The sequence below is a fragment of the Urtica dioica genome, chromosome 10 (genome assembly GCF_054948205.1).
Source record: "Urtica dioica subsp. dioica isolate 48M chromosome 10, U.dioica_male_clone48M_v1_H2, whole genome shotgun sequence".
Lineage (NCBI taxonomy): Eukaryota > Viridiplantae > Streptophyta > Magnoliopsida > Rosales > Urticaceae > Urtica > Urtica dioica.
The window spans coordinates 1,908,566-1,923,613 of NC_142765.1; the positions used below are offsets into that span (position 1 = coordinate 1,908,566).

Below are 15,048 nucleotides of genomic sequence, written 5' to 3' on the forward strand. Positions count from 1 at the left end.
AAATTATAATAACACAAAGTTTCATTCTTTTCTAGAGTTTCTGCCAACAAATTTTTGGTCAATATAGAGAAATACAAACAATCTCAATAATTGAGGTTCTAGGTTCACCATGATAACCAATAATCGATGTTTTTACCAGGCTGGCAATAAACAGCCATAAAAAGTAATGTGTGTATATACAAAATCACTGATGAATCGGAAAGAGTTTTGCAACTCAGAATAATGGTCTGGTAAAAGCTTGTTGTATGTAAGCCATGGCTTCGGTTTCCGAGAGCTGTTTTCCTTCAACCAAGCCTCTCACCAAAGTGTCGACATACTTCTCCGACGGAGGTCTTAATGGCAACTCTCCCGATTTGAAGCCCTTCGCGTCATTTGATGAGCACCTGATAGGGAAACAAATTAATTAATTTTTTTAAAAAAAAGGTTAATTCCGGTTTATAGAAACGTTCAAAATATACGTACGTCATTGTGAGTATCGGGACATCGCACTGCTTTCCCAAGTAAACAACGTTCGGGTACCAACACCTCTGCACGAATGTCGAATATTCTGTCTTTAGATAACGGCTCGTATTTATTTGATAAAAAAGAATATATATTTCCGAAGCAAACACGAGATACCTCTATGTTGACCTCCTTGGAATTGGACTTTCCGCTCGTGATCGAGCTTAGATCGGTCAGATCGAACAAAGGAGAGCTTATGGAAGCACTCAGAGCGTTTTCTTGAAGCAACACATCGTTGAACTGCTCGAGTCTGCGCGCGAGAAAAGAAAAATATCAGCCATCGAAATTCCATGTAAATTTTTTTACAACGGAAACAAATTGAATATCTACCGAAAAACAAATTTGTTCGCAATCGTACGTGATTTTGTAAAGGCACATGTGAGTCTTTTCTCGGGTGTCGACGACGGGGTCGACGAAAGCGACCCCTCCATCGCCCCATGTCCCCGATCTTTCCCGGCCGAAGAACAGTCGGTGTGGGAAACTCTTCCAAGCAATCTCCTTCGGATCTGTTTTATCTTCCGCGCCTCGGCACGGCTTTTTCATACCTTCCACCTGAGATTTTTTTTTAATGTCCTCGAAAGACTTTTGGTAAACATATATGTAAATAAACGAAAGATGATTTCGGATTATATCCCAACATCCGAATGTTTAATGTCATTGCTCTTATAATCTCTCGTATTTGTAGGACTAATACAACTTTAATACTCACTAATATCTTCTTTTTTTTTTGTATTAACTCATATAAACGGAGCGAAATTAAATAGTTGATATTTTACTTTGCTTTCCTACGTCAGAATTTCTTCATCAAGCTAATCCTTCATATCGTTTCCCTCCTTTTTCCTGCTTCATCCCCCGTTTTTTCTAGTCTAATACAACTTGTACTATTATATATTTAATCTCCCTAATTAAACTCTTATTACTGTTATATCCTCGAATTCCAAGGTCCTAACAAACTTCTTCTGATTGTTATAGTTACCCGAATCCCCTAAGATCCTACAGCATATTTCACCGAGATGTGATATCATGATACCATTGGCTAGATAATTTATTTCATCTTATACCGGTAACATTTTTAAATTTTACTCTTTTTTTTTTTACCTGTCCACCATGAATGTAGCACAGAAATCTCGGCAGCCACATATTTGACCCAAAAGAGGCATACCAGACGTCGGTTTTCGAGAGCTCGGATCTCCATGTTCCCGAGCTGCTTCCGATACCTTCGTCGACTTTCAACATGGAAAGAGGCTTTATGATCTCCTGAAGAGCCTCCTCAAAGTTAATCGATGCGCCGTTTTGAGCTCTGTCGTCTGTGTCGGAATCAGAGCTCGAGGACGGAGCAAACTTCAGTTCAAACACAAGCGATGTTAGGCATGTATAGACTGTTCTCATCCCAGATTAGATAAAAAAAAAATCTCTAGCTTTCGACAAGCAGAAAAGACAACGTTTTTTTTTTAATTTTTTTTTTTTTACCGGAACAATGGGCGTAATTGGATTGGTTAACTCTGCCGGTAATTCCTCTGCGAGTGTTGGCCAAAAAGGACTCAATTCTTCGCGTACCTGGGAATCCGAAATCCCACAATGCATTGTAATGAAACAGAAGAGCAATTCATCTACCGAAAACAAAAAACAAAAACAAAGGCAAAATGAGCTATCTTTACCGCTTTTATTACACGCCATGTGGACTCAAAAGGGTACGACTTCAAAGACTTATCGACAACGGTCTTATCTTCTTCTCCAAGCAAAACTTCGACGCAAGCGAGCGTCGAATTCGCTATGGACTCGAGGTTGTACCCTCCTTCTAATGCCAATACAACTTTCCCGTTCGCAAACTTCATTAACTATATTTCGACAAACAGAAAGAAAAAGAACTGCACTTTTAAACTATCCCAAAAACTTCGTAATTAGAACTAAAAGAGGATGACCTTCTTCAGCATAGCCGAGTATCCATTCGGAGTGACACGGCAACCTCCTAAGGGATCCCCAACAGCTATTCAATTCCAACAAAAACATTATTAAAAAAAAAAAGAAAAAAAAACATGTCAATGCACAAACCGGAATTTTTTTTACTAACCCGCATCGAACCCGGCAGAGACTATGATCATATCCGGGTCGAATTTCTCGGTAACGGGAAGCAAAACATGGTCCCAGGCTGCGAGATAATCGGCATCACCGCATCGACCGTTTTCCCACGGAACATTAATATTATATCCCGCCCCGGGTCCTTCGCCGGTCTTCGTATAGTACCCATCATCGTTCGCCGGATAGAAGCTTCCGAACTCGTGCCTAGCAAAATTACGGTTATACCCACGTGATGGTGTAGTTTTTGCGAAAAAATTGCGTACCTGTGAACGGAGAAGAACAAGACACGAGGGTCATCCCAGAACGTCTTTTGCGTGCCATTGCCGTGATGAACGTCCCAATCAACGATCAGAATCTTTTTGACTCCCAATTCGGGCTGTAAAAAATGATAGACCGAAACGGGTTAAATACTATGTGAGCAAAAAAAAAAAGGCCATCTTTTTAAATTGAAACTCACTCTTTCGTCGAGAATGTACTTTGTCGCCACAGCGACGTTGTTGAAGAGGCAAAATCCCATCGGCTCGTCCCACTCGGCGTGATGACCTGGCGGCCTAACGATAGCCATTGCGGAGTTTAGCTCTCCGTTGGCCACTTTTTCGGTAACCTGCGAGATTAATTTATTTTTATTTTTTCATTATTTTACCTTATTTTGTTTTTGTTTTAGTGAGTGTATGATCTGCAATGTTTGATAGGAAAAAAAAAGGGAAATGCTTACGTGTAGAACCGAGCCGGCGGCGAGATAAGCGGACTGAGAAGAGCCTTCATTGAAATAGATTGAGTTGAATTTGGAGGCAAGTCTTTTTCTTTTGGGGTCAAACTGTTTAGAGCTGATATTCTTAATCAGCTTCACATGGTTCTCGGAATGAGTTAAGAAAATATGCTTATCCTCGGCCTCTTTGGCTTCATAAACAACACACCTGGGAAAAAAAAAATTATTTTAAAAATTCAAAGTCTTGAAAAAAAAAAAAAAAAAAGAGTGGCTTTTTGTTACCTCTGAATAATGTTTTTGGGAGAAGCTTGAAGAGCGTTCCAAATGGCGCGAATTCGGTTGGGGTTTTCTGGGTGATATTCCTCCAGATCAGGGGTTCGATGGCTACACATCTTTTCGTCGTAGATCAAACCCACTTTCCTAGGCTCAGCCATGGCTGCTCCGACTTGGTCTTGACTCGTACCTCGTCAGTAAAGTAAAGAAAAAAACTGGGATATCTTTCTCCTTTATTAGTCGAGTGTGGAATTTGAGAGTCTCGGAAGCTCACGAGAGATTGGGTTCTTGATTTTGAGAAAATGGCGATTTCAAATGGGTTACTTTGTTCTTGACAATGACATGCTTTTCTTTTTTCTTTTCAACTTTGCGTATGTTTCTTGCTCTTTGCCTCTTTGGATTGGTCAAAAGCTTATGTCTGTTAGAGTTCATTGGCAAATTAACAGCTTTTGACTCCACGATTTCTCAAGTCAACTTTTTATTTTTTTTTAAACATCTTCTTTGTGCCCAATCTTGAATCTTGATAACCAATAGGTTTTTTTATACGGAATTTGCCTTTAATACCGAAATTTGAATCCTAAAAAAAATATTTAATATATTAAAAAGAAAATGTATTAGATATAAAAATTATAAATTTATGCAGAGTCGATAAACGGATATAATAGATTTATGTTAGTCTAGTTATGTAGCGTCTTAAGTCCTAATTATAATTAGATATCTTTTTTGTAGCTAATTTGTTCTATTGATAATTCTACAAAAGTGAAGGTCGTGGTTCTTAAAAAAAATAATAATAATAATAATAATAAAAAATAGACGTTCTTAGAAGATAATTATAATTTTCAATTACCATAAAAAAAAATATATCGACAACAACGGTTTTTTAATTGATACTTCTTTTAATTAAATTGAAAATCTGTACTACAGACAGCCCACTAATATATTGGTTATTTAATTTAGTCAAAATAAAAATTAAATTAAATTTAACAAAAAAAAGTCTAAAATCCCCAATTCAATAAAACCCTAATCCTCCCCACAAAACATAAAAATTCCTTCTCCGACTCTTCTTCGTCGACCAATCAAATTGGCCGAAGCTGTAAAATCGACGACGAGTCTCGAAGAATCGAAGTCAACAGAGAGGTTTCTAGTTCTCGCCTCAGCTCGAAATCATCTCTTTCTTCCATAGGTCTTCGAACCCGAAGCTGTTACTTTGGTATCCGTAATCCTCGGGTAAGTTTTTCGAATTCAATCGTTTCTCCGCAATCGACGCTCTCGAATATTCCGATATTAAATTTTATCGAATTTCGCATTGTTATATTGCAGCTTAGTCAGAAAACAGTAATTTTCTTGTAATTGTAATTCGGAGCAACAATGGTGGGCTCGGAGAGGCGTTGCCACTACGAGGTGCTCGGTCTCCGGCTAGATTGCAGCGCCGACGAGATCAGACCGGCGTACAAGAAGCTCGCTCTCCAGCTCCACCCAGACAAGCTCGTCCAGTCCGGTCTCTCCGGCGCCGAAGCCACCGCGAAGTTCCAGGAGCTCTCTCAAGCCTACGAGGTCCTCTCGGACCCAAAGGAGCGAGCTTGGTACGACTCGCACCGGTCCAAGATCCTCTACGCCGATCCGACGTCCACGAAGAACTCAACGGTCCCGGACCTCTTCTCGTTCTTCTCCAACTCGGCCTTCTCGGGATACTCGTCGGACTCGAAGAAGAGCTTCTTCAGGGTCTACTCGGAGGTGTTCGGGCGGGTCTACGCGAACGAGCTCGAGTTCGCTCGGAAGATGGGCCTCGGTCCCGACGCGGTGAAAGAAGCCCCGGCTATGGGCGATTTGGAGAGCCCGTATAACCAAGCCTCGGCGTTTTATTCTTACTGGACGGGATTCTCGACCGTGATGGACTTTTTCTGGGCCGACGTGTACGATTCGTCCGGCGGGCCAAACAGGTAAAGTTTTGGAAAAATGGTTAATCGGTTAAACCTTTCACCATTTTGAATAGTAAACGGACCGGGTAACCGTGTTTTTTAGAATGGTTAACCAATTAACCGATAATTTCAATAGGATTTTTTCTTGGTGGTTGGGTAACCGCGGTTAACCATGAAATAACCGGTTAAAATTAGTCAAGCTTCGACGTTAATTTTAACCGTTCGGGTAATTTTAACCGGTTAAAATGGCCATCTTTACGAACAGGAAGTCGAGGCGGGTGATGGAGGACGAGAACGCGAAGGCGAGAAGGAAGGCGAGGCGAGAGTACAATGAGACGGTGAGGGGTCTCGCCGAGTTTGCGAAGAAGAGGGACAAAAGGGTAATTGACATGGCGGTGAGGAAGAGGGAAGAGGAGGAGAAGAGGAAGGCCGAGATGTTGGAGCGGAGGAAGAAAGAGGAGCGGGAGCGGATCGAGCGCGCCATGGCCTACCGCGAGCCCGAGTGGGCCCAGACGGTCGACGATGACGTGGACTGTGTCGCTGACGTGGCGGAGGACGAGGACGACGAGGACGCGAAGGAGTTGTACTGCGTGGCGTGCGGGAAGAAGTTCAAGAGCGATAAGCAGTGGAAGAATCACGAGCAGTCGAAGAAGCACAAGGAAAAGGTTGCTCAGATCAGACGAGAGATGCTCGAAGACGACGTCGACGACGACGGAGATGAAGATGAAGAAGAAGACGAGGAATCGGTCGATGACGTGGCGGCCGAGGAATTGAGCGAGGCGATGAGAGACGCGGTTCGGATCGACGACGAAAAGGACGACACTGAAGAGAAAGAAGAAGAAGCCATTGAAAGTAAAGTTGAGGTGAAAGACGAGAATGGGGTTTTGGAGGACGAGATTGGCGATCTCGAGGCGATGCTGGGCGGGCGTAGGAACAGGAAAAAGGCGGCTCCGGCGCCGAGGAAAGTCGAGGAGAGCGACGAGATGGAGTACAATAATCGCAAGAGCACCAGAAAGAGCCGGCGCGCGAAGAAAGGGAAGAACGTTGGCGAGGCTAGTACTAACAGCAACGGAAACGCTGCGTCGGTCTCGGAGAACGGTGTTAGACCCGAACGCGACGGTGATTCGATTGACCAACGACGTGTTGATGAAAAGGGCGCGGGTGGTTCCAAATCCAGAGGAAAGAAAACCAAGGTGAGAGAGTATCTCTGCAATTTTCTCTTGTTTCGTAGTTGATATCAAGTTACTAATGTTTGTGAATGGTATTTGGAAATCAGGCTTCGTCTTCTAGGAATATCGAGCATGCGTGTGAGAAATGCGGAGAAGATTTTGAGTCGAAGTAAGAATAGAAAAAAAAAAAACACTTGTTCTCTTACTACATATACCGACTCGGTTTATGTATGTGTTTATATGAATTGTTTTTTGTTGATTGCAGGAATAAATTGTACAAGCATTTGAGTGATACTGGGCATGCTACTATAAAACAGCGGTGAGTGTGTTTTTTTTTTTGGGGGGTTGAAGGTCATTCCCTTAATTTTGATGGGAAAGTGTACACAGGAATTATAGTGAGTGTGAAATATGAAGAGGGAGTCTTGTACCAATTTTTTCCAATACAATTTTCATTCTTTCTGAGTTTATGGTCTCTCTCAATTATAGGTCATTCTTTTTGTTTTATTGATGTAATTTTACCCATTAATTTTCTTGTTAGACCTAAAGTTTGTTGTACCTTTACTCTTACTTGTAGACCCTTTAATTATAAAATAATGTACCCGTTGATAATTTAACATGTGGAAAGAAGAAGCAAAGCAGAACTTGAAGGCTTGAATCTATGGTAACAAAGATTATTATCATTACATAACATTGCAGCACTAGATGACGAGACGAGTGGAAAAATTAAAATACAAGTGAATTTCAATTTTTATTTTCCTAGATGGTTAAAATTATGAGACAGAAATGAACATAAAACGAAGCCTCAAATCTCCCTTTTTGGACGATTACGAGTGCGTGGTGTGAGTGTCATGGGTGGTGGTTCTACAGGCAACTCAATATCATCATCATCATCATCGTCGTCGTAATCTTCTTCTTCATCATCACCATCATCCTCATCATCATCATCTGTTTCCTTCATGGCTTCACTAAGCAAAATCTGTTTCATAAAAAAAAAACAAAAAAAACAAAAAAAAACTCAGTGGGGACTTGTATCGAACAGGTGGTGGGCAAAAGGCGAATCACCTCCTCGAGATATCGTTCGTCGAGCTTGTCAGAGATTCTGAGAGCGGCGAAGACAGTGATGATGACCAGAGCGAGCGGTAAAGTGAATGCCAGCACGAATTGGTTGGCGGTCGGACCCGCGCGTGTCACCACGCTCCTCCTCCGCCGGAGCTGAGTCTCGGTGGAGACCGGGAATATCTTCGCCGGAAGAGGAAATCTTGGGGGATTGAAAGAAGCGAGCTTTGGTTGATGGTGTGTCAGGAGAGTCAGAGATGGGGCCAAAGAATTTGGAATGACAGTTAAGCAAACACACCACGCCATGGATCTTCGTTTTCCTATCTCTACGTCTCGTGGAGTTTCTTTCTCACAATTTTAAATGTTGTTTTTTGTTCTGTCGTTATTTTAGCTGTCGTTTTTCTGTACATCTTTAGATGTCGTTCTGTCGTTATTTTAGCTGTCGTTTTTCTGTCACTTCTTTAAATGTCGTTATATTAGATGTCATTTGATTCCGTTTTGTCGTTATTTTAGATGTCGTTTCCTGTAACTTTTCTATATGTCGTTTTTCTCTCTTCTTAAGATGTCGTTTGTAATAAAATAAAATAAATAAAAAACTAAAGTATACACAAAAGATAATAAAAAAAAAAAAGAAAAAAAATCAAAATGAAGCTCCCCCCTTTTTTTTTTCCTTTCATTTATTATTCTACATGTTTCAAATATAAGAAAACTAAAAAATACAAGAAGATGAACTTACACAAATGAAACAATCAAAGAACAAGTATTATCATCATAATCAGTAAGAGATTTCCACTTTTTCACACTACAGATCAAGATCGTCGCTCACCACTACAAGGGCCAAAAACAGACGTGATAATAATAAGATACGCTCATAATTCAACAGCGTTGTTTCTGTACACACAGTAACAATAGACTAATCGCTGTGGTTTCGAATTTGTATATGCCAAGCTCTCTCAAAGCTTCGACTAAATAGAATCTCAATCAGATCTCTCTTGGCTCGCACCGTATATCTTACAACTCTGCTCGGACGACGAGCGACTCTCACCCGATTCACCCCATAAAACGAGAAGAACGCAACTAGAACTAATACGTTTCTGCCGAGAAGACCTCACTGTGGCTTGAAGGAGGAGATAACGGAGGAACGGCTTCCTCTTGGAGCGGGAAAAAAGAGCTCTCTGTGTCTAAGATCCTCCTAGTCGTCGCAACGGCTTGATTCTTTCGGCTTTTACCGAGCTTCCTCGAGGGAAGAGATTCCGAGGCAACGGCTCTAGACGTGTTATTGCTATCAACAGTCGATAGAAACTTCTCTTTCGTAATAGTCGTCGGAGCAGATTCGATGACAGAGGTGAAGACCCCGGACTCTCGTAACCCTTGTATAATGCTCTGGACAAGAGAGAATTCGGAAAATTAAAAGAGAAGTAGAGCTTGAAAATCATCTCTCTTATTTATTTATTTATTTTTTTTCTTCTTTTACCATGGGAGCGTATATGCGAGTCAGCACGCCTTTCCTCAAAAGCTTTAATCTTGCGTCTTTGTCACCCCAAACAACATGTTCGTGGTACCTAAAAGGAATGGTAACGATTTCTACGTGTCACTTTCGAGATTTTTAAATAGTGTATTCGAGCATTATAAGGTTTTTATATATTTATTTTACCAATTCATCATTTCTGCTTCAGTTGCAGTTGATGCAATAATAAATGCCTGCAACAAACATAAGATTTATTGTAAGTCGAAACTTGTAAGATAATTAATTTGCAAAATAGCCAAGATTTAAGATTTTAGCATAATGGCAAATGTTGCAAATTTTATTATTATTTTTGAAGCTGTCAATAACTCAAGTTGTTTTGCTACTTTTAGACAAACCTTGGCTATTGTGCAAATTTATTTAGTTTTAGTTGGCTATTTAGATAGAGCAGCCTATAAATTAAACAAAGCAATCACTAAACTTACAGATCTATCGAATTCCAACATAAAGCATCTTTTGACATCTTCCTTTGTAGGCTTGCAACCACATCGATCACGTCTAGAAGTCAAGTCCGAGAATTTCGCATACGTATAGTGAAGCACCGCAGCCTCTTCGAATTTGATCTCGCTAAAAAAGGGAAAACAAAAATAAAAAAAATTACACGACATTGTGAGCAAAAGAAACGTTCCGCATCAACAACAAATTTAAAATTAACACCATACTTCGGGGTTTTCATGTAATTGTGCCATCTGTGTGCACCGTTGGGACGAAGATGATCTTGAATCCGAGCAGCCGATTTCCCGTTCCCGTAAGTCAAGAAGTAGTTGGGATTTCCGCGAGTCGATTCTTTGTACATCCCGAAATACGTGTCCCTCGGAAGATGGTCGTAATTCTTCTTGAACATCGACACCTCGGAGAACGGGTCCTTAATATCGTCCCTTTCAACACTGCTCTCCTATTAATACAAATCACAAGACTCCAAATGCTAATGAGATTATGGACAGTCGAAATATAAAATAAAAGACTTAAATTCGATTTCCACTTACGTAGTTGGGGAATATAACCATATCCACGTTCTTTGGTACATCGAGAAGTAACTGCCTCAAAGAATATTCCCGAGCACCAGCTGGGTGAATCAACTCGTCGGTGTCTAAATGGAGTATCCATTCCATCCCAGCATCCTAATAGAATTAGCCAAGGGTAAGTTAGTAATTTCAATTACCCAATCATGTTTTCGTGTAAATCGGTATGACCATACGAGAAGAGTTATTCGGTTATTATTTTGGTGTAACCAGAGAGATTGATTCGCTTTCGAACAGTGGATCAAATTTATCGGATAAAAATCGAGGGTTTGTTTATAATTATCGGTTAACACAATGAAAAAAATAAGAAGACAAATTTACCCTCGCCATGATAATAGCCATCTCCATATTGAGAGACTGCTTCACAAACAGTTCGTAGTTGCAAGGCTTGTAAAAGAAACTCGAAAGCCACGTCTCGTTCCATATCCGGCTGATGTCAGCAATCACGAGAACGGAAAATGAAATAGAGAAGACTTCGAAATCAGATACGAAACTACTATCAACAATGAAAGAAAGGCTGAATCTTTGCAACAGTAAAAAAGTACGGATAGTACCTCTTAATCTGTTTCTCTTCGAGCTCCCTTGTTCTGAAAATCACTTTTACGCCCTAAAAAAAACGCAGCTTTGCATGTAAGAGCAAGAATGGAATCGAATCAGCCTAGAAAAGTATTTACTTACCGGAATGGACTCGAGAACTTTCGATACTTCGGGTGTAGCAGCTTTGCCTTCTACAAAGAGGAAAAATGTACCAACACCAAGAACCTTGTGGTAATACATCCATGGCAGAATCTGATCTAGACCCGCCGATGTGCTCGTTGTAATACATATCTTCATTACATCAACACAACCAAAAATCACATGAATTTATCCGTACAATGCCAATAGCTTTAGATTTTCTAATACTCGTAAATTATTAAGTTTGTAGTAATTCATTTGACCCCAAAAAAAAAAAAAAAAAAATTGCTTGCTAAAGAAATATCGAGTAAAAAATACCAGGAAAAAATTGCATTTTTAGCTAGCAAAAATCACTGAGACTCGGATTGATGAACAAAATACTTTAATTTATGGCAAAAACGATAAATCTCATTTCGAAATTGTTATCCGATCACATAAAATAAAAGCCGAAACTTAAATCTCTCATAATGTTTCTTCACCCAAAATGAAAAACCCTAACCTTGGGTTTGAGATCAGATCCGAGATCGAACTTCCAATCCTTGAAGTACGGAAAGGCCGGCGAGCCGGCGCGGGTGAGCTTGAGGCAATCGGAGGACGACGGCGAAGAGACGGCGGAGGAGAGCGGAGAGGAGTCCATTCCGGGGAGGAGGAGCTTCTGAGAGCCGTGGGGAGCCCATCGGAGGACGGGATCGTCGGCGCCGCCGCGCCATTGAAGAGAGAAGGCGATGGCGGCGAGTGTGAGTGGGAGGAGAGTCAGAAGGAAGATCACCTTTGAATTGGCGGCGGAGGAAGACTGTGGCGGTGGCCGGAGAGGAGTGTGGAGATGGTGATGGTTTCCCATGGATGCTTGGTTAGTTGATACAGTTAGGCGGAGAGAGAGTTTGAGAAAAAAGGTGAGGACTTTTTATATTGTTTGATTTGTTGTTGTGATATCTTTGTCACCCTTTATTTCATATTTTATAAATATAGTTTGAATTTGTATGTAATAGTTATTTAAAGCGAAAATAGCGTGTATAAAATTCTACTGCGAAAACTTTTCATATTGTAAATAATAATTTTAACTTTGCTTCATAAAATAAAGTTTTTTTTTATTTAACTTTGTTTAATATGTATCGTTTCATTAAAACTGATTTTTTACCGTTTGAAAAAAAAATTATTTTTGAAGATATTAAAACAGTTTAAAAAAAGTTCTACTTAAAAAACACTATTCCCTTTTTACTATTATCTTCCCTTCATAAAATGGCAACAAAACATATTGTGAATTTTTTTTTACTTTTTTTTTTTTTGCGTTTCGAGGTAATTCAGATATTCTTTATAAATACTTATTGGTAAATTTATAATTAATAATAATTTTAAAAAAATTATCATTTTCATTGGTAAGGACACGTTGAGATTACAAGAGCATTCAAAAATCTAACAAATGATATCATAATATGACTATCCTCAACTAAACTATTCAAATATTAAAAAAAAAGTCAAACTCGAGCTTACATTTTCGAAGTATAACACATGCATCTTACTTTAATTTGAGTTATTTGTTTAATTTTTAGTTAGTTTGACTCTAATTTTAATTTTGGCGGGATATTCATACGTCATAAGGCTTATCATCGTGTCGCGAGCAAGGTGGTACCTCAAATGGGCCGAGTAAACACTGTTGACTTAAAAGTGCCACAAATGTCTATCTGAAGTCTCATATCAATGTCGTCGACGCGGAAGGTTTGATCTTGATGGCTCCCGATCCCATTTTTAGTCGAAGATGATGTCGCTCATCAATTCTAAACTATACTAACCAAACTTAATTACTATAAATAACCACTAATTAACTACGTATCTTCGGCGGTGGTCGGGCTGAGGCGTCGGTGGTGGTCGGTGGTCGGCGTGAACAGCATGTTGTCAATGATGCCCACAAGAAAAGTTGTAGTCTTTATATTGTACATTTGATGTAATAAAGTCTCATGAAGACTCTTGCTTGTAATTGCTTATTCATTAATAAAAAGTTGAAACGTTCATTCATTCTTCCTTGTCTGTTTGAAGCTTTATGATAAAACATTAGTCTTTAGTCCATAAACAAACTAAACAACTTACGAAGAGACAAATGTAGATTTGCATGAACAAACTCTTCGTAGTTTTCTTAAAACGATATATTCGCAATCTAAGGGTCAAAGGACTATTGACCTCAGTATGATTGTTAGAAGAATCTATGATGTCAGGTTATGAGGCATTGAGAGTTGGAGACTCTATAGTTCTTCTAGGTATCTTCCGAAGGTACTGAATTGACCAATGCACTTCTAGAGACAAGATAAGAACAAACCATTTAACCTCTTATGTCTCGAAGTCACTACGTATGAATTGCATCGTGCTTACCTTAATCTTGAAATGAGACATGTCATTTCACACCTTACGTATTCTCATTTGAGAAAGTCAGAGTTCGGACTCACTATGTGATTCCGAACAAGGCCTATTGGTGAAATTCTAAGTTGTGAGAATGTCATGAGTAACTTTGTGAAGTTCTCATAGATATGGAATTCATGTACAAGATTGCTGAAATGCAATGTATATCACCTCATGTTTTGTTCCTTGGAATGTGAATAAATGAACTGGCCAGTGTCCAAATTGAGTCTTGACTCCTTTGGATGAAACAATGTGACTTGTTAGCTCCTCGTTAATACATTGTTTCTGACTTATTCACAAGCTACAAAGGAGTTGAGGATATAACAGCTAAAAGGGTAAAATGGTAATTTTATAAATCCCGACTAGCTGATGATATTCATGAAGGGTAAACACTGATAATATTCTGTGGATCCACTCATTACAATTAGGTTGAATTCTTGAGTAGAAAATAAATTCATTTGAACCGAGAGATTTTCAGTGTCAACTCTTTAGTGGAGTCAGTTGACATTAAGCTAAACTTGGAAAAGGTTTGTGAACTTTTGAGTCCAATTGTTTAGCTCAAGCTTTGTTCATTTGGATCCATGAGGTCACCGTCACGAATCACATCGAGTAGGAATAGTTAAACTAGAAGCTAAGTCAAAACAAAAACGAGACAAGTTTTACGAAAATTATCAAAAGGGTATTTTTGTCTTTTGAGACATAGGATGAAATGAATGTCAATAAATTTTTTGACAAGATCATTTAATGACATGTTTCACCCGGCCAATATTAGTCTTATTGGGCCTTGTAGATTAATTTCATTTCATAAGAATTTTATTGAAAATTCTTAATGGGCTTTTTTCATGTTGTCATGAACAAATGAAGGAGCTTCTAAAAGCCCCTTCTAGAATTGAAATAGGCGCCCAACATACCCAAAGAGAGAGAGAGAATATTTTGTGCATGAATGTATGAAGATACTTGCCAAAAGAAAAAGAGGAAACAAATTTCCCCTAAGAGGAAATCAATGTGGGCGCCCAAGAGAAGTCAAGGGAGAAGCAAATAAAAGAGGAAACAAATCCAAGGACTTGCATGGCAAGTCTTGGCCGTGTACCTCATGAAAGAAAATGGGAAATTGGCTCATGAATATGTGATATTCTATAGAAGAGGAAACTACCTTATTGAAGGTGAGACCTCTCCTATAAATAGGAGCATCATTCCACACATTTCATTCATCAAGTTTTAGAGATTTGAGAGACTCTCTCTCTAGAACCTTGGCCGCCCCTCTCCTCTCTCTCTCTCTCTATTCAATTTCGGTTTTTTGTTTTGGCACCTAGGTCCTCATTTGACCTAGTGTTTAGCTCTTCGACTTCAAGACTCGTTCTTAAGTCGTAGTGTTTAAAAGTGCCCACACACTAATTCCTTTTTATCTTGAGTGATTTAGTGATAGAAACTTTCGTGGTTGCTCGAGTTAACGAGGAAAGAAGAGAGACGTGCTGCGAAGGGGGAGACGAATGTTGCAACTTTCCAAATGCTTCTCAACGTTAAGCTTCAAGAAAGGTTAGTAATCTTTAATGCTCATATTAGTTTTTATTTACATGTGCTTCCTCTTTGTCTAGGTTAGTAAAAACGTTTTACTTGAAAAAGAAATTTTTTAAAATTCCGCCGCTTACCGAAGCGTTAAACTTTTTCTTAAACCCTAGATCAATTCCAACACAGCAAGGCCGAGGAAGCCAAGGCTCGCAAGACCGCG

General features: G+C 39.5%; 4 protein-coding genes across 6 annotated transcripts; 1 reads left to right on the top strand and 3 right to left on the bottom strand.

Moving 5' to 3' along the window:
- Positions 1–3: 3 nt before the first annotated feature.
- LOC149382951 (histone deacetylase 5-like) lies at positions 4–4,044 on the bottom strand. Of its 2 annotated transcripts, XM_089628624.1 has the most exons (14): positions 3,837–4,044; positions 3,572–3,752; positions 3,296–3,497; positions 3,038–3,184; positions 2,844–2,956; positions 2,573–2,784; positions 2,424–2,488; positions 2,160–2,339; positions 1,972–2,058; positions 1,600–1,842; positions 860–1,053; positions 619–751; positions 463–527; positions 4–383 (listed from the first exon to the last, which is right to left on the bottom strand). In XM_089628624.1, the coding sequence occupies exons 2-14, from the start codon at positions 3,721–3,723 to the stop codon at positions 215–217; spliced, it is 1,962 nt and encodes a 653-aa protein (XP_089484750.1). In that variant the 5' UTR covers positions 3,724–3,752; positions 3,837–4,044; the 3' UTR covers positions 4–214. The 2 variants fall into 2 exon arrangements, with proteins under 2 accessions (XP_089484750.1, XP_089484748.1); XM_089628622.1 differs by having other exon boundaries at positions 3,572–4,044.
- A 537-nt stretch (positions 4,045–4,581) lies between these two features.
- LOC149382952 (DNAJ heat shock N-terminal domain-containing protein) lies at positions 4,582–7,826 on the top strand. 2 transcript variants are annotated; one of them, XM_089629001.1, is made up of 6 exons: positions 4,582–4,789; positions 4,883–5,502; positions 5,747–6,674; positions 6,758–6,819; positions 6,916–6,969; positions 7,690–7,826. In XM_089629001.1, exons 2-6 carry the CDS (start codon positions 4,931–4,933, stop codon positions 7,751–7,753), a joined length of 1,680 nt encoding a protein of 559 aa, XP_089485127.1. In that variant the 5' UTR covers positions 4,582–4,789; positions 4,883–4,930; the 3' UTR covers positions 7,754–7,826. The 2 variants fall into 2 exon arrangements, with proteins under 2 accessions (XP_089485127.1, XP_089485128.1); XM_089629002.1 differs by lacking the exon at positions 7,690–7,826 and having other exon boundaries at positions 4,583–4,789; positions 6,916–7,264.
- On the bottom strand, positions 7,274–8,074 carry LOC149382953 (uncharacterized). The gene is made up of 2 exons (XM_089629003.1): positions 7,713–8,074; positions 7,274–7,626 (listed from the first exon to the last, which is right to left on the bottom strand). Exons 1-2 carry the CDS (start codon positions 8,010–8,012, stop codon positions 7,453–7,455), a joined length of 474 nt encoding a protein of 157 aa, XP_089485129.1. The 5' UTR covers positions 8,013–8,074; the 3' UTR covers positions 7,274–7,452.
- A 288-nt stretch (positions 8,075–8,362) lies between these two features.
- Positions 8,363–11,853, bottom strand: LOC149382954 (glycosyltransferase-like KOBITO 1). The gene is made up of 10 exons (XM_089629042.1): positions 11,428–11,853; positions 10,932–11,081; positions 10,808–10,860; positions 10,575–10,683; positions 10,218–10,352; positions 9,894–10,126; positions 9,657–9,798; positions 9,361–9,407; positions 9,181–9,268; positions 8,363–9,089 (listed from the first exon to the last, which is right to left on the bottom strand). The coding sequence occupies exons 1-10, from the start codon at positions 11,767–11,769 to the stop codon at positions 8,790–8,792; spliced, it is 1,599 nt and encodes a 532-aa protein (XP_089485168.1). The 5' UTR covers positions 11,770–11,853; the 3' UTR covers positions 8,363–8,789.
- Positions 11,854–15,048: the final 3,195 nt, after the last annotated feature.